General features: G+C 41.1%; 1 protein-coding gene across 5 annotated transcripts in view; it reads left to right on the top strand.

The window, feature by feature from the left end:
- Positions 1 to 2,078: 2,078 nt before the first annotated feature.
- palld (palladin, cytoskeletal associated protein) overlaps positions 2,079 to 24,061 on the top strand; it is a 55,314-nt gene continuing 33,331 nt past the window's right edge. For all 5 annotated transcript variants that reach the window (XM_069522421.1, XM_020081025.2, XM_020081028.2 and 2 more), the window contains exons 1-2: positions 2,079 to 2,218; positions 3,581 to 4,555. In XM_069522421.1, coding sequence (XP_069378522.1) covers positions 3,582 to 4,555 — 974 coding nt within the window. In that variant the 5' untranslated portion in view covers positions 2,079 to 2,218; position 3,581. The remainder of the gene's footprint in view (positions 2,219 to 3,580; positions 4,556 to 24,061) is intronic.

The following is a 24,061-nucleotide window of genomic DNA, read 5'->3' on the forward strand; positions in this document are numbered from 1 at the left end:
GAGCAACGGGAGTCGTGAGAGGACAAATCTGTTCAGGGCAGGAAACGCAATTCCTTAAAGCAGGAGCCAGAGTGAGCAGAAGGAACTCTTCTCTAAAGTGTTTCCAAAAGTGTTGGGAAGCTTCTGACAGTCAACATGTTGATCACTGCTGGTGAAACAGTAAGTGACAACGCAGCACTATGTATACACGTATTTATTCTGAATATCCACATCAGACATGTTAGTTACTGTTATTATTTATAATAGTACATCTATTGTCTTGTTAAATTCATGGTTTATCTCAAGTGTTTTCATCCAGTCGTCCTGTAGTGGTCACAGTGCCACATGGTTTTCATAGTACTGCCAGTAGCCACATTTACCCTCAAGTTGGGCTTGTATCAAAACAGTGAAGAAATGCTGCAGATTCAATATTTCATGAAATAGGTCTGTGCTATGATACTGAATGTTAAACAACTATTAATATGAAACATAAAACTCAACTTTATGGCCTTAGTGAGTCACCAATGAAATTATACTCTCTGTTATTTTCTATTTCTCCTCTTTGTGTCAGGGTAATGCCTTTGCCCCATCATGTTAATATGTGTTTATCATGAGACGAAACTCTGACACATACTGTGATATATTTAAACACTATAAAAACATCCTATAAGGAATAGAGCTTTGGTGTGCACATGTGATATAAAATTATATTCTTATATAAACCACAAACAGAGAGTGTAGGTCACAGATGCCACCACTAAATAATGCACTTATTAATCATTTACACTATAGTTAATGCTAATTGTGGTAAGAAGACAAGTGAGTATGATTTTAATGTGTGTGTGTGTGTGTGTGTGTGTGTGTGTGTGTGTGTGTGTGTGTGTGTGTGTGTGTGTGTGTGTGTGTGTGTGTGTGTGTGTACAGTAGACAGGTATTACAGTGGAAATTCCTTCCCAACTTATCTCTGGCACTCAGCTGTAATCAGTAGTTTGATGATGAAGAACCAGAATAACTCTGAGAGCACAAAATGTAATGGCCTAGAAATAGACCATGTGAGACTGTATGGTCTTTGGCAGTTTGTGACTGTCAGGAAAGCCAACAGGGCTATCTATCGCCTCTGTTTTACACGATTTACAGCGCTCTGGTGAGGCACAAGAGTGAAGGATAGTCACAAAAATAATGAATCCAGACACAGTAGCAGTTATAACAGAAAATGACAGGCAGATATTCTAATACAAAATCCAAATAATTGGATCGAAAAGGAGAAACCAAAGTCATCAGAGTCCAACCACCCATCTCCACTAATTTGCTGGCCTGCACCATGTTTGATATTACTGGCTGTGAATGAGTGTGAGAGAGGAGAAAGCACCTTCTGGGTTTTGATGCTGTAAAAATTGGCATTTCAATCTTAATCTTTCCACTGTTTTGGCCTGAATCTAAACCTTCTTTCTTTGATACACTCAATAATAATTGTTGTCTGGGCAGAGAAAAACACTTATTCAAACCTTTACATGTTCCATGTAGACAGGCAGCATTGACCTTGACCAAACCCTCAGCTGAACCTTCATCTCAGCTCTAGTTATTATTAAACTCAGCACCAGGTAGAACAGACATGTGGGTGGTCTCGGGTCATGGGTCGACGAAGCTGGCGACACTGACAAGCTGCTGTCACGTCACTGTGTCATGTTAGACGTCTTCAGTGGGCGAACCATAACCAGCCAATAACTGACTTATTCAGCAGGTTGTCTCTTTATTACCCTCATGTGTGGTTGTAACGGAGGCCGATGCACACTGAGGCTTGTGTTTTATTAAATCAACCAAAATTCTCCTGGTTTATTGGTGTATATTAATGGTGTAGGATGTCAAATATTACACCTTGTTTATTGTGTTTCATTAAATCCTGTTTATGTGAAAAATGTCACCGCTACCTTCTGTTCCCCAGGACTACCTCACCACTCTCTCTCCTCCTGCCAGTATTCAGGCTGTGAAACCTGAGCCAGGGGCCAAATATAGCCCCACACAGTGAGCAGTTAGGGACCGGGACAGATGGGACAGCAGGCCACTGCAGAGGCAGTACGCAATTGGACCCTGAACCTGAGAGATCCTGCTGACCGTCTGACCAATAAGGCTGCTCTTCTGGGAAGAGAAGCTTCTTCTTTGGCTCATTCTTACTTAATAAACACAACAATCCTGGAACCACAAAACCTAGAGAGAGTTTGGACTAATAACCCAGTTTAAGGTAAGTTTTCTTTTCTTTTTGTTGATACTTTCAGCTGCTTTTTATAGTTTGGTTTTGAATTGATTAGGAAAAGTATGACTTAGATCATTCATGTAACTTTACAACCATTTTAAAATATAGTCTTCATAAAGGCTACATCAGCCCTAACATGGCGTGAAGCTTTGAAGCTGTGTTTTTAAAGACACATTTGATTAATTCCCAATCGAATGTTTGTATTAGATATTTGAAGGTTTAGTAATTCAAGGACATGATATGAAGTAGTGGAAACTGTAACAGCGCTGGCAGTCATTAACATTTTGTCAATCAGTCTCAATTTTCCACATTCATATTTAATCAGCTCTGTGCCATCATTGTTGTTCTCTTTAGACAATGGGGTGTCTGAGGGACATGGTCTGGGTTTAATGCTTTAACCCAGTTACTGTCAGTGAACCTCCAGTCTTACCTGTGTGTGTGTTTGTAGGTAGGGTCCGAGTTTGATGGGCCTGTGTCCTGTACTTAGGGTGGGTGGAGTTGCAGTGCTGCTGTGAAACATAGCCCAGGAGATTAAAAATAACAACAGCTGGTCTTCAGGACGCCATGAGGCACCGAATGTGTATCTGCACCAATAGTTTGTAGTGTCAAGTCTTCAGAGATTAGATTTATATATAATGCATTACCTCTTCCATGGAGGTTATGTTTTCATCCATGTTGAGATGAATGGGACTGTTGAGCCTTGACGGAGGTATGCGTTCTACTGTTGAGATTCTAATATTTATTATGTTCATGGTTATTGCAAAAACATCCGTTTTCTGACTGTTTCTCTTTCTTAGTACAAAGCAATACTTCATTTCTTGCTAAAAAAAAAAGAGGATCAGTCATCCATCCATCCATTATTTACCACTTATTCTTTGAGAAAAGGATCACTCAGTTTACAGAAATTGAATGTGAGATTTTGGACCATGTTGCAAAACTATTAGCTGATTATTAAAAAAACAATCAGAGGCTTTGTCCATTAATTCTGTATTTAATCTAGTATATGAACAATTAAAAAAGGGAACAAAGTGTTGGGTTAAAATGTCCTCACACAAACAGGGCGAGTAAGAAATGCCAGTCATGTTGTCTATGACCTCAGTAAAGGCCTTTGCTAATACCGGCCAACTGTGTCTGACTCATCCTGCCAGCTCTGGCTGCTCGAGGAAGAGTGATTCTGTATCGTGTCCAGTATATTTTAATCTTCTATTCTGTCTCACTGTTAGTAATTGCCCTTTTTTAACTGATGGGTAGTATAAACTGTAATGTCAAACTAATCCGTTTGTACTACCCATCGTCCACAGTGTAAACATGTGTCATTTCGTGGCTGATTAAAGCTGATGTGTATTTCAGGATGCAGGACGGGAGTTGGAACCAGCCACTCCCCAGCTCTCTGCTGCTAAAAGACTCAGCAGCAGGCAGGGCTTTGGAGGGTGATGGAGGTGTGTTTTCTGAGGCCTCCTCTGATGGGGAGCTCTACCTGGGTTCTGGAGACGGGGACTTTGCAGATCTTACTGCCTTCTTAAGTGCAGAAGAGATTCATCATAGTCTGGACCTGGCCCGGGAGGCCTTCGGTGACCCATATGCATGTGAAGATCCAGGCGCCTCTTATCCCAAACCCCAGGAGCAGGCTCTCCAACCAATGCCCCCCCTCCCTGTGAACACCCAGACTGCTGAAAACCTCCCCACGAGCTCAAACGTACAACACCAGACCAAAGCCCCCGACCCGGATGATAACGGAACAGCTAAAGTCTCCTCTGGCCAGAACACTTTCCTCAGCAAACCTGTACAGGTGTCCAGTGAGGCTCTGTCCTCTGCTGAGAAGGTTGTCCGCCACAAACCCATCCAAATACTTTATAAGCAGGATAAACCCAGGCTTGTTCATGCAGACCTGGAGCTGAACGATCGGGTTTCTTCAGCCACAGAGTTCTGTAGCCGAGCCGCCACGTTCATTGAGGAGCTGTCGTCCATTTTTAAAGGTTCTGCTCACCTGGAGCAGCAGATGGAGGATGATTCCTCCTCTCCCGACAGTGGCTATCTGTCTCCCAGGAGCCAGCGGACAGTCCCTCAGGGCTCCGTCTCTGCTCCCCCTCAACCTCCTGTCCAGCAAGAGCAGACACAGTACAGCCAGACAGACACGGGCCCTCAGCCTGGAGGCCCGGTGGAAGTCATAGCTGCAGCTAGGTATCAGCACTCCGGAGCTCCAACCACAGCCGAACCCCTGTCCCCCCCTCAATTCCTCCAGAAGCTGAAGAGTCAGGAGGTGGCAGAAGGAAGCCCCATCCGTCTGGAATGTAGAGTGACAGGAAACCCCCTCCCACTCGTCAGGTAAGTTTGACCTGATTTTTATGACTTTGATGTGAAGAATGTGAGATTTGACAGACATCTGCTGAGTCTTTTGTGAAAAATGACATAATTAATTTACTACAGTGGAGTAAATTAATTATGGAATGGAGCAATGGAGTAGATAATAATTTACATATTATTACATGAATAATTCACCTTCATATTTTTTGTTTTCCATTATTTACTGGGAAGGACATTCAGAAATAAATATACAGGTTTTATCAAATGCATTTTAGTGCATTACAGTAAAAAATTCTTTCTCATCTAATTCATATTCATAAAAGTGTTTTTATTTATCTTATTTGTTTATCTCTTTAAGTGTTTGCACATTTCTTAGTTGATTCATTAATTGATTATTGTCTTTTTTTCTGCTGACTTTTAAGTCAGTTCATTGAGCTATTGATGGTAGAGATTTTAAGGTATATGAGGGAATTGTTGCCTTATTCATTTACTGAATTTAGTTTGTTGATGAACGTCATGTGTATTCACCAGGATCTGATCTAGTTACATTTTCTTAACCTCAAACTCATTGTGGCTTATGTTTAAATGACAGCAGCAGTTCACACAGAAAGACATTTGTGGATGCAGGATCCCTGTAGTTTTACATATTTTGACAGTTGTTGTTGAGTTGTTGACTCTGCTGGTCAGGTGAAGGTGGGACACTGTTGTGTAAAGCTGCTCTCTTTTTGCTGAAAATTTGTGTCTGATGTTTTCACCAGTCATTGCTCCATCTCTCTGATACTGAAAGCATGGACACTATTTCAGTGGACCATTAAGACATTGGTCCTGACATAATGCATCAAGTTATTCACAAACACTGAATGAGCACTGACTTTATAGATACATATTTTCTTGCCATGCCGATGGATTTGGTTTTATTACCTCCACCAATGAGGTTATGTTTTCATCTGTATTTGTTTGTTGGAGCAAAAACTCAGAGAATAATTCATGGATTATGATGAATGGAATCAGACATGTTTAGGGGACTGACATTTGTGATTGTGTATAATTTAGAGGGACCATGAACAATCATGTAACAAAAGATTTCTACAAACATTATACACAAACAGATGATCATCAAACATTTAAAAACAAGTGGCTGCATTGCAATTCCTTTAACATTCAGCGCCACACTTGGCGGAGGTAAGGGCTCTACTGAGTGTCATCCTAGTTTGTCATGGTGTTGAGATATCTGTGTCAGATTTATGTCGCCACCTATACAACGGAGCTGGATGGAATTTTATTTGTTTTAATAGAGTGTTGAATAAATTCAGTAAAAAATTGCCATCATCTTGTCTTTCTAGTATGCGCTCCTGTTACTCTGGGTGATCCACTCAGCACAATGATATTAATGTTTCATGTGTTTGGTTGAAAGTAGTGTTGAGAATGAACTCTGCATAGACAATGTTGCTGAATCCTTTAAATAAAAATTAAATTTCAAATAGTTTTTTGATGGTGTAAAACCATCAAAATTTATTTTGCTGTCATTGCATTAAATTGAAGATTGAAATCCTGGGCAGCGAGATCTCAAAACTCTATAACACTAAATCTGATCTCATAACAAGCTTTTAGTGGGTAAGTGAACAAAATGTCAGTCACGTATTTTAGGAGAAAGTGATTCTCCAGGTCTAGTTTGACTGCAAGATGTTGAATGAACCTGACCCCTGAATACACTGACCTACACTATATGAATAGCCCTTTATATCACAGTGTCAGTGATGCTGAGCAGACCCAGCATCAGGATCCAGCCTCTCTGGCCTGGCCACTGGTGATAAGGAGGGTGAGGTGTGCGGCAGCCGGGGGTGAGAGCGACCCATGTGTTGACAGGCAGAGCAACTGGTTTTCGACTTGTGGGGGATTTCCACTCTGTGCAAGCACATTTATCCATTGGTACCTGAGCCAGTTGTCGAATTTATACCTGGATGAACTGCTATTCCTCTGGAGAGGACAGCAAGCCTTGCCCCTGGTTATCTGCACCGGTTCATCAGCAAACTAAAAATACACTCCTCTCTTGTTTCTAGATATGTCGGCCTCACAGATCAGTCGACTTGTTTGCTGTTTACTATATAGAAATACCTGAATAAGTATTTAGCTACTCTATTCCGTTGATGACTTCAGTGGTATGAGGATGGCCTCTCTGCGGTGTGTGTTTTCTTTTTCTCCTCTTGAAACATTACAGCACAACAGGCCCTTTAAGCCAAATCTCTCACACTGATCTTTTTCAAGATCTATGAATTATTTGCTGGGAGAACGGTGAAAATGTTGAACAAGGCCTTATCTCAGGATGTTGAAGAGGTGATTAAAAAAACATCCTGGATCTACTCCCTGATCTTGTTCTGCACCAAAAGTTTATAGATTCTTCCATAACCCCATACCACATCCTTACACCAAGTTTCATGGAAATCTGTCCTGTTGATTTTGTGTAATCTTGCTCACTAACAAGCAAACAAACAGACAGGGGTGAAAACATGACCTCCTTGGTGGAGGTAATGAGTAAACCTTGATCCTCAGAATAGCTGCTTTAAAATGTGTAACTCTAAAATTAGCTGAAACTGTTTACATATACCATTTGTATCTACTTCTTCCAGCACTGCACTGAATCATTATTATGATAAAACTACCAGAAGGATACACTGTTACATTGTGCACATGTTTCCCTTTATGACAGAATTACCTTGTGAAACCTTACTAACTTGCCCAACATTTGAAATAATATACGTCTAACAAATCATCATCCCGACTGAGTTTATTATACTACAGCCTCCTGCGGAGTGAGAGTTTCAGTTTCAGTGCGTTTCGAGCCGGCGCTGCGTTTTTAGGTGTTTGTGTAATCAGAGGACATAAAGGCAGCAGCCCAGGACGTGTATCTCCCCAGTGGGCTGTGAGGGGCCTCTTCTGTAGCTGTATAAATAGTCTTCAGGCCAACAGGAGCCAGGCACAGGAATGCAGGCAATGCAATGACAAGGCGTTTTCAGTCACCACGCTCAACATCTCCCCACACCTTCTTGGGGAATATAAAGGTGTTAAGCCGCAGGCACTGTGGCCACACTCGTTTCCTCTATCAGAGAAAATGAACAGACAGCTGAGAGGAGTGACGTGGAAAAGTGTAGAAAAATGCACTTCTCCTTGTAATTTAATTATTAATGTATAGTTTACAAGTGTCTGCAAAAGTTGAGATTGAATTCAGTTGTTACCTTGGTACTTGGGTGGATAATGCAAAAACCACTGGACAGATTTCCACAAAACTTGGTTATAGAGGTAAGGATGTGGTACAAGTCAGGGAAGAACCTGTTATTGTTTGGTGTTGATTCGGATTAGGGGCAGATCTTATTTTGTTTCAATCAACATTGTGAGATAAGGAGTTTTCCAAAGATTTTTGATGATGCTTCTCAATGATATCAGGCATGTTCAGGGGACTGAAAGCTCTCTGTCACTGACACCAGGCACTCAGTGTTGTTTGTGTGCTATTTGAAAAAAGAGCCATCACCCTTGTCTTGACTACTTGGTGTGGACACTAGAGGGCAGCAAATAATTTATTATACAAAATATAATTATGTGTCCCTGTGAAGCTTCTTCTGGAGAAAACATCCACATAGAGATTTTTACAGTTGCAAAGATAGCTTAGCAGATGTCATATCAGTTGGAGATAAAACTCAATGTTTTCTCTGCTGGACTGTTTTATATGATGAATATACAGTACAGGTGATTATAAAAGTATTTGCTCCCATCTCTCCGCTCTGCTAAACTGTAAAATACGAAACTGATGAATTTGTTGGTGTATATCTAGAACTTTTCATCGTTTTCACAAATCTGCATCTTTGCTCCAGTAATAACCACATGCTCAAACATTTTAGTTTGTTGTTCACACTCATGTCTAAAATTCTTACCCACTGAGCAGCTTGTAAATTAAAGCAGTGTGTCAGCTGGACGTGACTGACTATATGCTGTGCTTCATCTTTTTCGTGCGTCTCGTGGTTAGACACGTCACACACATACTGCATGCATGTTTTTTATATACTCCACAGGAAAGTTAATGGCTTCCATTCACCTTCTTTTTTCAAATTCCTAACAATCTGCCCTTGAGAGCTGTTATTGGTATGAAGTATGCAGATGTGTGTGCATGCATTTTTTTTTAACTTCTGCAAAGGTTGAATGCCTGATTTCCATTAAGTGTTAATTTCCCATGGGCAGCGTCTTTGATGCAGCTGCCAGTCTAAGCAGGTGATGCACCTCCTCACCTCCGTCTCAGCTCTCTCAGGCTAATGAGTTGCTGCTGAGCCGATGCCAGCTTTCTGCACGGCCAGTGAAAGAGACATTCCTCATGGTTGGGCGCTGGGCGCGGCGCTCTGTGGTCAGCCGCAATTTGTCTCGGCCGGAGAGTCTTATGGCACTGAAGGCCTGGTATTCTTCAATATGTCCTCACGCTTCTCGCACACAATGTTTTATGTAGTGCTCTGTATATAATGATGCATCTCTGGTATTGGGTTGTGTGCGTGAGTTGTATCCTTGTGGGAAACACTTTGTGCATTTTTGCAGTCTGAGGTAATTTCGGCCTTTCTTTACTTCTTCAAGAGGATATAGTTTTGGGTTAAGATTTACTGTTGGCATGAGGGAATAGGCAGTGTCAGACCCTATTTGTTTGTGTGTGTGTGTGTGTGTGTGTTTGTGGAAATGTTCTGGTCCTCACTTTTCAAAGGCTTGTTTAAGGGGTAAGACTTGCTTTTAAGGTTAGGAGTTAGGATTATATTTAAGTAAGAGTTAGGATTAGGCAGGTAGTTGTGAGGTTAAGGTTAGGGGCAGACTAATACATTATGCCAATGAGTTCCCTCACTAAGATAGAAGTACAAGATTGTGTGCGTGTGTGCTTTGTTGCTAAAGAGAGCATTTCTAAACAGTAATGATTGTGTGAGGTCTGGTTGTGCACAACACCAAACACGCTGCGGGTGCCTGATGACTGATTTCTCACTATTTCGGTGCAGAGCAGACAGAGAAAAGCTATCTCCAATTGTGGCATGCCCAGCAAGCTATTTTAGGCATTTTGTCTGATGCTCTTCCATGTCATTACCCTGCCGCCATTTCAAAACTTGACTTGGAGTTGAATGAAGAGGAAAGGGCAGTTGTACAGAGCAGCCATGGACTTTTGATTTCAATGCACAAAACCGCAGGAGAAACTTTTGGAAGATGAGAGGCTGCTGAAGAATTCTGTGAAATTTACACAAGGCGTCTTCAACATCAGGAGGAGACGACATTCCTTGAGTTGATGATGGAATTTGTTGTCAAATACAAAGTATGATCCTGGTTCAAATCAAACACACATTAAATGACATATAAACAATGAATGTATATATTTTGCAAACAAATCTTAATATTTCCTGAATTGTCCCATTTTAATCCATCGGGGACATGGTCTAATTAAACTCTAAACTCTTTCACTATAAGGATACTAAAAGCTTCTTCCTCCAATGTACATAGCTCAAACACTTGATCGATAAAAAAACAGCCAAAAAATTCCAAATCGCTCAAATATGAGGCAGTGAAAATGTCTTGTGTCAGCTCCTCTTATTCAGTTACTATTACCTGTCGGTTTAAGTGCTTTTCCAAATTCTTGGCCGATGGAGGAATCCAGCAGGGGTAATGCACCTTGGCCTTTGTATTATTTGCTTTTGGTTACTTGTGTCAAGTTTTAGTGTTGGAGGAAGTGCACAAACATTTGACTTTACTAAAAGTATAAATAATTGACATTATCAGGTAAAAGTAAGAGTATCACATTAACTTTTCTACTTGAGTTAAAGTAAGGAAGTATTTGCTTTTAAAGTATTGAAAGTAAAAGTGAGTGTCACCTGTTCTCTAAGTCTACTACATTAACTGTGTCTACAATATTCTGTTTAATAAAGGAATAAAACAGACACTCAGATTTAAAAAGAATGCTGTAGATGAGGCTACTGAAAACAATTTGTCATATTAATGATGGTTAGAGAGTCTCTGCCTCTTCCAAATCCACTTCAGGTGTTTCTTTGACAGTGATACTGCTACAGCAGGATGTTACATTAGAAAGTATTTGCTGATATATGTTGTGAAATAAAAGTGCTCAAAAATAAAATGTTATTAAGTACAGATACATGAAAAATGTACAGTAACTAAGTAAATTTACTCTAGGTCCAGGTCACTGATACGCTGCACAATGTTATCATTGTCAGTTTTCAGATAACACAAGTCTCAAAGAGGATAAAAGTACTTTTCTCAAAGTTTCTCAAAAAAGAAAAAACATGTTTTAGGAATCATTTACAGTCATAAAATCACATAAAAGAATAAATGATAATGTCAAATGACACTGTCTTTCTCGTTTGCATTTCTGTACTAATGCCTCAGACATCACAGCACAAACTCTCTTATTATCATTAGCAGAGAAGAAGTTGAACTGAACTCTGACATTCATACATTAGAGATGTTTTAGTATTAGTATTTTGTTTTGTACAGTTTTAGATTGGAAAAAAGAAAATGGACACCATGCAAAGGTTTGGGCACATCAAGAGATCGTAGCACTCTGATTACTTTTACCAGGGTCTTAGATATTATTTCTCATCATCATTATTAGCAAAGGCAGAGTGATTCAAATTTCAATGCTCTATAAACATTGTCTGTCTGCTTGGCAGAAAGTAGTCACTATACCAGCTAACCAGTAGTCCTTCCTCCTACATCGTGTGAAACAGACTTGGTATGAGGTCATAGTCCGTGACCCGTTGCTGACTCATGAGGTAGCGCAACTGAAATCCCGACTGTTTGGCCTGTTTCAGGAAGGTCGTAATTTTGAATTCTCCCTCATGGGCTCATTTGATCTCTGCAGGAGGAGGGGAAGGAAAAGAGCACTGGTATTTTTATACCTGCTTTTTTTTTACAATTTTGCAAGCATGATGTCATTCCATATTTAGGCTTCAAATAATGAGAGTGTCTGGAGTGGCTGTGGGGGTGAGCGCTCATACTTAATAATTGATTCTATGTGGGGACTTTTTGATGAAGACTGAATTCCTGAAACATGAAACCATGTAAGAAGGAGGAACTCAAACTGCTGATACTGTATGGAGTTTTTGCGAGTTGATGTGAGGTAGTCAGTTTGACGTATTACTTAGTTCTCACCATACTGATAACTGACTGTGTGTGTTACATGTGTGCAGCGATGTGTTTAGAGCGTCAGTGCATTTGTGCTTTTTTGCTGCACGCTGCCAAATAATCTTGTGATGTAAGCACAACTAGACAAAGCTAGTTTCATGTATCACTGTTGAATCTGGCCCGCCACAGATTAGACTCATCGAGAGCAGTAAAACATTCAGACAGACGCACGTCAGCGTTATTCCTCACTGGTATGTTAATGTGACGGATGGAGCTGTCATGTTCGAGCCTCGGCGGTGGCCCCCGGCCGTGCACTGGCCTGGAGACAGAGTGTGAAGTTTCACCCAATGAGGTGAGACTTTTCCTTCTCCTCTTCCAGCTTTGGAGGCTCCCGACATTGACCCCTGAACGCACACAGTCCCAGAATTCACCCTAAGCTCCTTACAGACATCTTCCATGACATACAGCAGAAGAGGGAACACTGAACACAGCTTAAATTGTGATGTGTGTCTTTCCAATACTCTTCAGAAGGCAAGATAACACAGGGCTCAAATTAAAAGTACATTCCCTGTCCTTATTTATAAGGTAAGAGTAACTGACAGAATTGAGTATTACCTTGTACATACTTCGTAAGCATAAGTACAACTGTATTATACAGTATTAACATGTGATAAGTCTAATAATGTTTTCTTTGTGCATGAAGCATATACGCAGCCAAAAGGAGTCTGGGCTCATTGACAGAAACATATTGAAATCACATTAGTGGGTGAGTCTTGTTCTCCATGATAGAGGATTAGGTTTCTAGTGTTCAAAACTATTTAATTTGCTATACATTATGTAGTTGACACAATAAAGGAAGGAATGTTCTCCTTCTATCTTCAGTCTATGTAAAGAGAGTCAATACATCATCCCAAAGCTAACAGCTAAGGGAAGAAAGGGTTAAGTAAGCGAGGGAGTAGAAGTCAGGCTAGACGGAAATGAGATTTGTAGAGAATTATATAAGTGGATCAGTGACAGTTGAAGAAGTGGAATACCAGATTTAATATGAAGCATGTCTGTTGTGGACAAAGGCACCAGTCATGCACGGCAGGAGGAGTGTAATCCAAGACAAGTTCAACAGGAGGATGGGCAGAGGACGCTCCATAAATCTTTACTCTGTACTGAGGCCTCTTCGAGAGAGCAAGCCTGTTTGACCTCACCGGTAAATACGCAGGCACGTTCCACAACCATTAACCAACAGTGGTCAGTCACACACGAATACTCAAACTACAATCAATCAGATCACAAGAGCTCACGTTACATGAGTTTCACACAAAGCACAGGCTAACAAAGAAGGTCACCAGACACACTTCAACGTGGTTTGGAGTTGGCAAGGCATTACAGCACTCAGTAAGGGTTTGTACTTCTGAGTCATCTGGGGCCTCGGGGTCTGTTCCGCAGCTGGACCGTGGACCAGTAAGCACCAGGTTACATTCATCTGTCCACCTGTTAAATGACGCTCCGCCATTCATTACGCTTAATAAGGCACAGTCATTTGATTCAGCTTACGGTAATCTGCCGTTTGATGAGATATTTTGGGCTGTTATTTTTTCTGGACGTCGTATTCCTGTGTGGCTGCCAAAGTGCTGCGTTTGAAGTGGAGCCTGATTCAATTATGTATCTCAAAAATATTGAAGTGGTGGAATGTAGAGTGTGTGTGTGTGTGTGTGTGTGTGTGTGTGTGTGTGTGTGTGTGTGTGTGTGTGTGTGTGTGTGTGTGTGTGTGTGTGTGTGTGTGTGTGTGTGTGCGTGCGTGCATGTGTGTGTATGTCGAGTGTTCTTTTGTCTGGATAGAAATAACAGCAGACTCCTCTCTTGGTGCCTCATGCTGTACAATGTGCGAACACACATTGTGCACTTGGCTGTTTGAAAAATCTGAGGCTGCGCAGAGATGGTTGTTTTACGAGCAGATGAGAGGTCAAATGGGACTCGTAAAAACAAGCTTGAGACTTCCTTCCCATGTACATGTAACAGGATAACAGCTGCATGAATGTCTCACATTGAAACTCACTCATTGCATCTTCTTTCCTGGGTCTCTCCATGTTCATCTTTTCCACATCAGCTGAATAAAATGCTTTTCCGTCCTTACATTTCAGTGGTGAGACTCATGGTGGTATCATGGGGGGAGACAGTTGGATTGGAAGGTGTCTGCAGGATTCAGTTTTATATGAGGAAAAAAGGAGGAGGAGGGAGAGGGAAAGATGCTCCATGTCTGGTGCATGTGTGTCTGATCAGAGCTCAGATCTAAGTTCATAAATCCAAAGTGAGGAGGAGAGGTCACAGAGCTCAATCACTGACATCCAGCTTGGCCTGTTGCCTCTGTTGCCATTTATCTCCTGCAGAGTTTTGTTGGCAGAGGTTTTACAGTAACATCTTGTCTTTTTCAGTCTCCAACACAGCAGAATTACAGGGTGTTACTGATTCCTTCTTTGAGATCAAACTGATATGTTTGAGCGACATCTTGTCAGTGAGTTGCTCCCTACGCCCTGCCTCATGGATTTGCCTCTGACTGGCCAAGGTTTGGCTTCAGGACTAAAAATATGTTGATGTTGGGGAGCATCATCCACCCACGCTCCAGGAGGGGTGGTGTGGCTGTCATGGCAACAGATGTTTTTGTATGTTTGTGTGTTTGCATGTTTGTGGTAAGGTCGTGGGTGGCTGGTTAGAGGGGGAACATGCACTTCTTTTCCCTGCTATATTTACTTATGGGCAGATGATCAGAAAGTATGCTGCTTCCTCTGTAGAAGGACATTCTTCACTCAGAAATTGCACCAAATTTACAAAACTTCAACTGTTACCGTACAAAGGCAAGTAAATATTATTATAATAATTATTACTGTTTTAAAACTGTGCAGTATAGGTGACTTAATCCACAGCCATATGTGCGACCACAGATCAGTGCTCTGTGGGGTTCAGCTATTGCATCAACTCCATCTAATTGTTGTTCCCAGAAAGTTGTGATACAAACCGACAAAAGACACAGACCTGTGGTTTGTCTCCAGCTGTAATTACTCAGTGGTTATGGTAGAACATGGAAATTTGTAAACTGATGAGATCCGCTGCACAGGATCTGACGTTAGTACTGACCATGTACTGTATGTACAAGCCCACTGAAGCTGTTTGAGGAAAGAGTTTGGTTTACTTTAGTAAGTTGCCTGTTATATAATAATTATATATATATATATAATTAAATATTAGTAATAATAATTTCCTCCACCATCAAACCACAACAGACAGAATTAACATAATTTGCACTCTCAGCTGGTTTTTACAAACAGTTAAAAAAAATACCAAAAAAACTAATGTAACCTCAGTGTGAGTCTCAGCAGCAGTTGGCCGATGAGACATCTGATCGTTCTGGCAAGAGGTCCAGGTCCTTTCATTTGAGGCTTCATGTTGCTGTCTAAATATGTGCGCTTATTTATTTTATAAGGCTGATATGTTTAATTCTGGGCTCTTCTGCATGTTGCTTTTTGTTGGTTTTTACGGCGATTTATTTGACATTTCGAAGAAACTATCGTCTTCGCTGTATGACATCATGAGAGGACGTCGTCTCTGTTTTTGTTATTGTCATTTGGTCTCTGTGGAGCCAAAACAGAGGTTGCCATGACAACAATTTGGGGATCTGAACTGACCCATGAAAGACCAACAGCAAAATGTTGTGTATGAGTTGTTGTCTGATTTAGTACACATGGATTCATGTTTGACTGTTGGAGGTGTGATGTGATTCTTAGGGTGTGATTTGGATGAATTGGTCATGGTTTTGGTTACTTTGGCTTAAAAACTCAAAAGTCTAAATGAGTGTTAAGTTAAGTTCATTAAAAAATAAAGAAATGCTCAGTTTAAAAATACCTGAGCTTCCCCTCAAGGTGGAATAAAAATGTCAAGTAAGTTAATGAAAGTTTAAAAATAAAATTCTTTATATATGTATAAATTGTCTATAATTAAAAGTATTTAATGAGTTTAGAGACTAATGTTGTCAATTGTGGGATTAGCATGTGATGTGGATGCATGGAATAAACCTGACAATTTGTAGGTTCATATATTGTAGTCAATGCAAAGGATGTGTGTGTGTGGTCCAGGTATGCTGTGGGGACACAAATCTGTTGACACAGTCACATTATGGGGGACTTATGTTAATTACGGTGGCAAATATCAAATCCCTATCATGTAAATAATTAAATGTTAAGCTTAAGACTTGTTTTAGGGTTAGGATAAGTTAAGGTTAATATTAGCTTTAGATTTAGCTTAAGGTTAGAGTAAGGGTTAGGGTTAGGCAAGCGGTAACTATACAGATAAGCTAAATCCAGGAAATTAAGTTAATGCAATGTTCTTAGAAGTAATGGAGATGTGTGTGTGTGTGTGTGTGTGTGTGTGTGTGTGTGTGTGTGTGTGTGTGTGTGTGTGTGTGTGTGTGTGTGTGTGTGTGAGTGTGTGTGAGTGTGTGTGTGTGTGTGTGTGAGTGTTGTTCTGGAGGAGGATGCCCATCAGACAGAGCAGTGGGCCACTGCCAGTCAGACAGTAATTAATAGGAGCAGGACTGTAAAAGTCCTTCCTCTTATTAACTCCTGTTTTATTGTCACTTAGGGGAAGCGATGTGCTTTTCATGCTTTTATCACTACAAATAAGATGGAGCTTCTTCACACACCCAAAAGAATCTGAATAAAAGAACCACATGATTACAGTGTGTGCCACTGGGGGAAATGTTAGGAGTGTTTTCCTCTCATCATAGATTTTTTTGTCATACAGTCTCACACACACACACATGCAGAAAGAGAGCAGACTAGCTTCCTAGTAACAAACACCACAAATATTCCCACCTGTCACGTCTCAGCGGTATAGGCTCTCTGAATCTTCATTGACGGAGACCAAAATATCACTAATTCCTCCTGTATGAGAGCCTCGAGTTAGAGTTAAACTCACCACACCCTTTCATTCTTCTGTGAATTGCACATCAAGCATCAGCAAACCACAAATACCTGGGTTTTATATTCTGCTGACATTGATGGATCTGAAGTCAGGAGTGTTTGGGAGTATTTTATTGTCATGTTTTGTGTGTATGTGTATGTGAGAAGCATGACCAGACACAGTAGCCACGACCATCTGTCTTGTACTTGCCAGGTGCTACCAATTCAAAGTGGTTCTATTTAGATCCTGACTTATTCCAAGCTATTTTTGTTCAGGCCTAACTGGGCTTCTTAAGTGGCCTACTTACTTCTGGTATGTGGGATTTATTAAGTAAAGGCCAGTATATTCAGTGCCCTCTCTTTTCATGTAGTTCAGTCCTGCAGCACTGTCGTCTTTTATTTCCATGATACCCCAGTCACACATCGGAGCCTCAGAGGTTTCCACGGCTACGGGGTCACTTGGCTGGAGCCCAGGGTTTGCTGTGGTGCTTTTGATGGTCAGCAGACTGTGGCCCTCAGTTGTATAGAGCAGAAAAAAGCAGGTTTGGCTTTTTGTTTGAGAGACAGATTCCAGAACGAAAACACATGGTCATGATTATGATTGTTAAAATGTTTGTAGCTCACATAATCTATAATTTAGAAGAAGTTTACCTCCGTCAGGCTTTGAGGGTGGTATGGGTGGGATTTATAAGTTATAAGGAAGGGGCAAAATATGCAGACACTGGAGTAATATAGATGAATTCCGTGTGGGCCACTCTAGAGGAGTTTTTGAGTTTGGAATGATTTACTTTTTCTGCTCTTCTGTCTTGTGTGAAATTTGGCAGCTCTGGACTGCTCCCTCCCTCTCTACCCTTGGCTCAGTCTAAGCATTGTGTGTGTGTGTGTGTGTGTGTGTGTGTGTGTATGTGTGTGTGTGTATGTGTGTGTGTCTGACTATGTGACTCAGAGTGGCTGTCCCGGTGTGAGAGTGTCAGTGGCTCAGTATGTGTCATACTGTCAGGAGGAGAAGCTCTGTGAAGATCAAGGAACTCATTAGTGGCAGTGGTTTAACAAAGTGGCAGCAGCACGACAGCTGGGGTAAGTTATGGACTGAACACTGAACATATCTTTGTTAGTGATGTTATTCACTGGTGTACTCAGGTTGAAGTCAAAATAATGAAATCTCTTATTTGATCTTCACAGTCTATAGCCACACATTATTGTTAGGAGAGGATCATCAGATGAGGTACACGTTGTCCCTCGGTGAGAGTATAGTCATTTGGTTTGCATTTCATTCAAGCTCACAGAGGATTTAGTTCTTTTTTGAGAACATTGATAACTTTGATTTTTTGCTGTGCAAAATTTAGTGTTGGTTTTTAGAATGACAACTGGTGGATTTTGTGTAATTTGTTTGAATGAAGGAACCCAAGAATAGTTTGTATTCTTTGTAAACAAAAAGAAAAACCTTCTTACAATACAGCTCTTGTCTCATGTCTGACAAAAGTAACTGAAATGAAGTTTCTGTGATTGTGTGTGTGTGTGTGTGTGTGTGTGTGTGCGCGTGTGTGTGTGTGTGTGTCTGTGTGTGTACATGAGGGGGTCCCCCTACAGTGCCGAGGTGTGTGAATTTGTAGTTCAGCTGCTGCACATAGTGCTGACATAGTGCTGCACATGTCTGTGCAGCACTATTTTGGTTGACTCTCTCTCTCTCTCTCTCTCTCTCTCTCTCTCTCTCTCTCTCTCTCTCTCTCTCTCTCTCTCTCTCACACACACACAAACACACACACATTCATTCACTTCTACAATTTATGTAGTATTATTATATACAGTATGTTATCTGATAGAGTTACTAATAATGTATTACTAGCTACAGCATGAATTTCACATTTTATATGAATAACTATAATGTAAACCAATGAGTGTAAACCGAGATCTGCTCTCCTGTAGTGAATCATTTGACAATGTCTGTGGATGAACAACATGAGGGAGACTTTGACAATCCAGCCGACCCTCCCCCTTGTTTTAAAATTCCTTGGAGAAAAATATCCATCATTGCTTCCGGTCAGAGCTTGAGACTGTCATCTGCAGCTGTCTGCTGTCCGGAATATTCCAGTGATCTCTGACCCACGATCCTGAACTCCGATTAACAAGGCTCCATCACCAGATGACTTCTGCCGCTGCATTAAGATAAAGATTCCTGTTTCATCTTAATCAAAATATTTGTGTTTGCATGCACTTTAGGCACACCAGCACACCACTTAAACTAAGGTCACTCTCTAATTCTGGATGCTGATATTTCCTTTTCAGTCCAGAAGATAACACTCAAACAAATGGACTACAATGCAGCAGATCGGAACATCTTCTCTGGCTTTATTTAGATCACTAACTTACAGTAATTAAGAAAATTGGAACAAAAAAATATTTTGCCCCTCAATTTAAAAATAGTTAAACTATATCAGTACACAATTATGATTGAAATGATTCAACTACATTCTGACATACTATTAGGCTGAATACACTGAAGCTGCACTAATCGTATTAATGGTCATTTGGGGGAAGAACTCCACAGTCACATAAATGATTGGCATATCATGGCCTTGTACTGTTAATATGACAGACAATTTAGCAAACGCTTGTGTAAATTTACATCTTTTTATTAGCATTCATTTGTTTGTGTTGTGGAATATTGGTCCAGTGTACTTTTATCATTCTCCTCTTCTCCATTTTGGTCTTTACCAACTTGTCAGAACCGCGTGTTGTATATATGTGCCCAAATGGTAACCAGCTAATTTAGTCTGCTATTTGGTGCAGCCGCTAAGAACTGCTAAGAATTATGGGCCATAAAACTGAGAAATGCTAAAATGCTCCATAGAGCTGAGGACAACTACAACTTCTGTAAATCACTCGTAATCTAAACGACTTTGAGTATTTGTTTATTTAACAACTCTGTCAGTGTCTCTGATGCTGTCATACACCGTAAATAAAGATGGATGGCGTTACCAAAGTGAAGCCAAATCTTCCAACCGCCTCCTGTTGGCTGCCTCCTCCATGTGAGTGGGTGGGACATGGACCCAAAAAAAACTAAAAGTACTCTTAAAAGACGTCTTTCTCAAATATGGTCGATGACATTTTAGGTAGTTCTTTGCACACTGATATTTGTTCCAGTTGTTATATTCCGAGTAAGTTTTATTCAGTTATTTTATACTATGTAGACAAGGTGAAATGTCATGATTGAAAGCTGAGACTGACTCACTATTGGTCGAGTGTGTGTATCAGCAGGACATCGGTACTGAGGCTCCATCCCCCAATCACTACTGTGCAGTCTGGCTCCAAATGACCAATGAGATATTTAGGCTGTATTTCTGGATCATGGGGGAAAGCAGAGATGCGTCCTGTGTCTGTATATGCTGTCTTTGACCGCTGCTAGGTGAAAATGTAAATGCTAATTTGAGCATGCTAACATCTTCACAATACTTAAATGCTGTTGATAAGTTTTAATGCTCACATTCATCTTATTTCACGTTAGCATCTTAACTTTTTTGACTGAGCACCAGACAAAAAGGGCAGCTGATGCTGGTGGCGGTGCTAGTTCGACTATTGCATACCTGAAGTGCAGTTTAATGATGCATTATGTGTGGTAAAATTACAGTTATAAGGAGGGATGTGGTGGGCACAAGTATTTTTAGTGAGATTGTACTTCCAGACATTTCACTCAGACTTTTAGGGCTGCGTTCATTGTTGGATTCCATTCTGCATCCGTGGGAAGGAGGAAACCCAATCTGCTTTCCATCTTGCGTTCGGATGACTTATGAGATTTCTCTGTTGTGGATAATAAAACCAACGTTGCTTGCTATAGAATTTGGGTTGTTTCAGTCGACCTCTATTGTAGTTTGTAATTAGGGATAAAGACTGCCTTCAGTGGCTTGATGCCGCCCTTCTTGTCCAGTTGCACTTTGGTTGACTCCTGTGGTCCATCAGCTCGAAACTTAACTCCGAGACCAAACCTAGAAGTTAAATCAAAGACAAACATGTCTGTGGAAGTATACATATTGTGTTCTCATGTCGTATATATCTCCTAGTGATTGCTGATTGATTTGTGGGTGTATTTTTACAGGGCTTGTCACCCTTACATCCTGTCAAGGTAATTTTCTGTGATTGAACCCTCCTCCTTCTTACTTTTTCTCTTCCCTCTGTGCTCCGGTCTCCACTCGTTTGGGTTTGTGGTGAAACTGAGCCTTGCTTCATAAGATTTTCCATCAACAGCAGCAAATAACAACAGGGTCAGATGAGGAGAGTGTGGCCCTTTGCATGCACAACGGAGGCCAGGGCAACAGGCTTGGGTTTGGCCTTGCCTGTGGTATGCTCTCTTCCTCCGTATGAGAAAAGGTTAGCATAGCGAACAACATCAATCTGAGATCATCCTCCTGTTGATGTTTAAGACGTCATCTGACCTCAATTGTCTTAAGTGAGATGTGTATAATTGCTTTCTTACATGCTAGAGAGCTGCTGACAGGCTGGTTGATGGCGATTGTGGTTTCGTCATCATCTTGGCTGGATACTGTGATGAGAAGAGGTGAGGTATTACTCATGGAGTCTATTTTCCTTCAGCTATTTTGTATACATGTTCCGAATAGTTGTGTTTTATGATGGTATTGTGTAAAGAGGAAATGGGTGGTGAAGCTATGTTCTGCCAAGAAACTTCTACCTTCACTCAGTTCCCTCGCTGCTTTTCTTACACACCCTGCTTCCCCCCCGTACGAGCCTGCTGATGGTTGAATTCCTCTTGTGCCTCCTGGACTGTATGTGACTCAACAAAGTCAAACCGGCCCACCCCCCAGAGAAAGCACTCCATGCTGTTTAGGCCGAGCACCACTTTCAGCACATTCCAAAGAAATAGAGAGGAGATTAAATAAACGTTACCGTCTGTCTCCAAATGAGTTTACTCAGTAATTATGCATAATGGTCGATCATTAAGGCTGATTAATAAGAGTTTTTTTATTGTTGTGCTTGTTTACGCCTCCTAGTTTATGCTCTGTCAACTCTCAGAGGAGCCCAAGTTGATGATTCTTGTGCATCTACTCTGTGTTTTGTCAAATTGTGCTCAAACACATTTACGTTTCCATTCCGTTACTCCTACTGAGCAAATGGTCTGTGTTTTAAATTCAGTGAGGAGACTCTTTATGCCATAACCAGAATGGAAAACTACTGAGGACATTTAATAAAGCATACAAAAATAAACAGACCACTGATAAATACAATGCCCCTGAAGGGTCATGGCAAGAATCTTGTTGAGGATTAATTTCACTTTCCCTCACAATATGCTTTGCGTTACCTCACAATACTTTTCTGTAACCTTACAATAATTTCTCCTTCCTATCATGCAACATCATCAGTATCCGTGAAGTTGTCCTAAGTACAGTAACTGGTTCCGAATGAATCCGACAGCACCCTGAGTTCTTCTGGAGAGACCTCCTAATCCAAGAATGTGTTTACTTTATGAATTATCCAATACATCCATGTCTATTGAGCAGTAGTATGTTATGTAAATGTACTATGCTCTTTGCTGGCCTCTGTTCACCATAGTTACACACACACACACACACACACACACACACACACACACACACACACACACACACACACAGTACCTCAAACCGCCACAATATCCCCATCACAAAAACCAAATTCATTAGTCTAATGATGTCATGTGTTACACTAAGCCCGTTCCGGTATGTGTTTTATTTAACAGCGCTCAAAAAATGTCCAAATGATTCTCCTATTGAAGGGGATTTGTATGGTGCAGCCCACATCAAACTTGGAGCATATGGCTGCACAGTCCACAGAGAATTGTTTTGATTAATTCAGTGAGTGACTAAAAAAGAGTGTTCTGAAGTTTAACCAGCAGAAGAAACCTGAGTTTCCCAAGAAAATCCACAGCAGACATGGCAGTCACCCCAATGAGTTGTTTTCCCTTTTTTCCTCTGCCTGCTTATAATCTGGAAAACTGGAATTCAAAACCACACAGACATATTGGTTTGCTCAAACAATCAAGGTTTTACACTCTGTCAGTTTTGTACCAAAGAATTTGGCCTGTTTCGTATAACAAAGTCAAGTCACACATGATTCCTGTGTTGCCCCAGCCTTCCTTTGTCTGGATCATGTGTGTGATGCCGGCGTGTCTGGAGCACGGCATGATGACTCCTGGCCTCCATTTCCTCAAGGGCTAACACACCAGTGGATAAGGTCTCCCTGCTCGTGCCACAGACAGCTCTTCACTAGTGTTGGGTTATGATCTGTTTCCTGTCATTTAACACAACAGCATCTGGCTGCATGATAGAGCCAGCCAAGTTTCCTTTGTTTCACTAGATCAAGCGATAAGACAGAGGTTAGGCCCTGAGGAGCCTGCTGTTGACGAGGGGAGATTGGCATGAAATCAACAGTGCGGAGAGAAAGCAGAGCGTCAAGGCTCAGCGTTGCTCCACCTGTCACTGCTTCTTAGGAATTGCTCAGCGTGATGCGATGCAGTAATGACAGAGCGTATAGTTTTTCCTGTCTGACCCGGCCTGACTCATGCTCATTCACCTCCAGCTCCTTCACCCTTCATTCATTCATTCACTTTCTCTGTCTCACTCTGTGATCTCACACCTGTTCCGTCAGGTGTAAATCCTCGACTATGAGGTGCTGTCTGAATATTTATGGCTGATGGATTGCTCTCTGGAACACGAGTCAGCCTGCTGTTTGAGTGACACGCCAGAGTGCATAAAATCAAGTAACAGCCATGCAGCAGGATGTGGGGAGTTTCTATACTTGGGTCAGCATTCTCTTTGGATGGAACAGCTGTTCTTCCGGCATTTTGGGAATTCCTTCCCCTCCTCCTGTCAGTGCAGAGGTCGAGAGGTGAACTAGACATGTATGCCCTTTCATTTAATAAGGTGCTGATAGGCTGTACAGAGTAAAGTGTGTCAGGGGAGTGTGAGTATCTTGATTTGATACATCATAATGCACTTAAAAAGCAACAGACTCCAACAATCAATCAATCGATCGATCAATCAAATTTTATTTATATACCCAATATTTACAATTGTATATTTGTGATTAAAAAGGTGTGACCATCTCTGTTCTTAACCCTCAACAAGAGTGTGGAAAAAATTATGAGAATCAACAAATCATGACATTTGTGTGTGATCCCTGTTGTGTGATCCTGTATTTGATGTGGTAACATGGTTCTTAGGGTGGGGGGTCTCCTTTAATCATAACTCTGAAGAGAGATGAGACAGATGAAGCTGGTTGTGTCGTAGACTCTCATTCCTCCTGGGTCTCAGATCAAGGGAACAAAGTTAGCAGACCCCAGGGAGTGGGTCTGCGAACTCTGACTTTGTTAACAGCGCTTTGACTGGAAGGAGGGAAAGGGTGTATCTGCTTCCCGTAACACAGCGTCTCGTCAGTGCCTAAGGGT

The sequence above is a fragment of the Paralichthys olivaceus genome, chromosome 3, assembly GCF_024713975.1.
Source record: "Paralichthys olivaceus isolate ysfri-2021 chromosome 3, ASM2471397v2, whole genome shotgun sequence".
Classification (NCBI taxonomy): Eukaryota; Metazoa; Chordata; class Actinopteri; order Pleuronectiformes; family Paralichthyidae; genus Paralichthys; species Paralichthys olivaceus.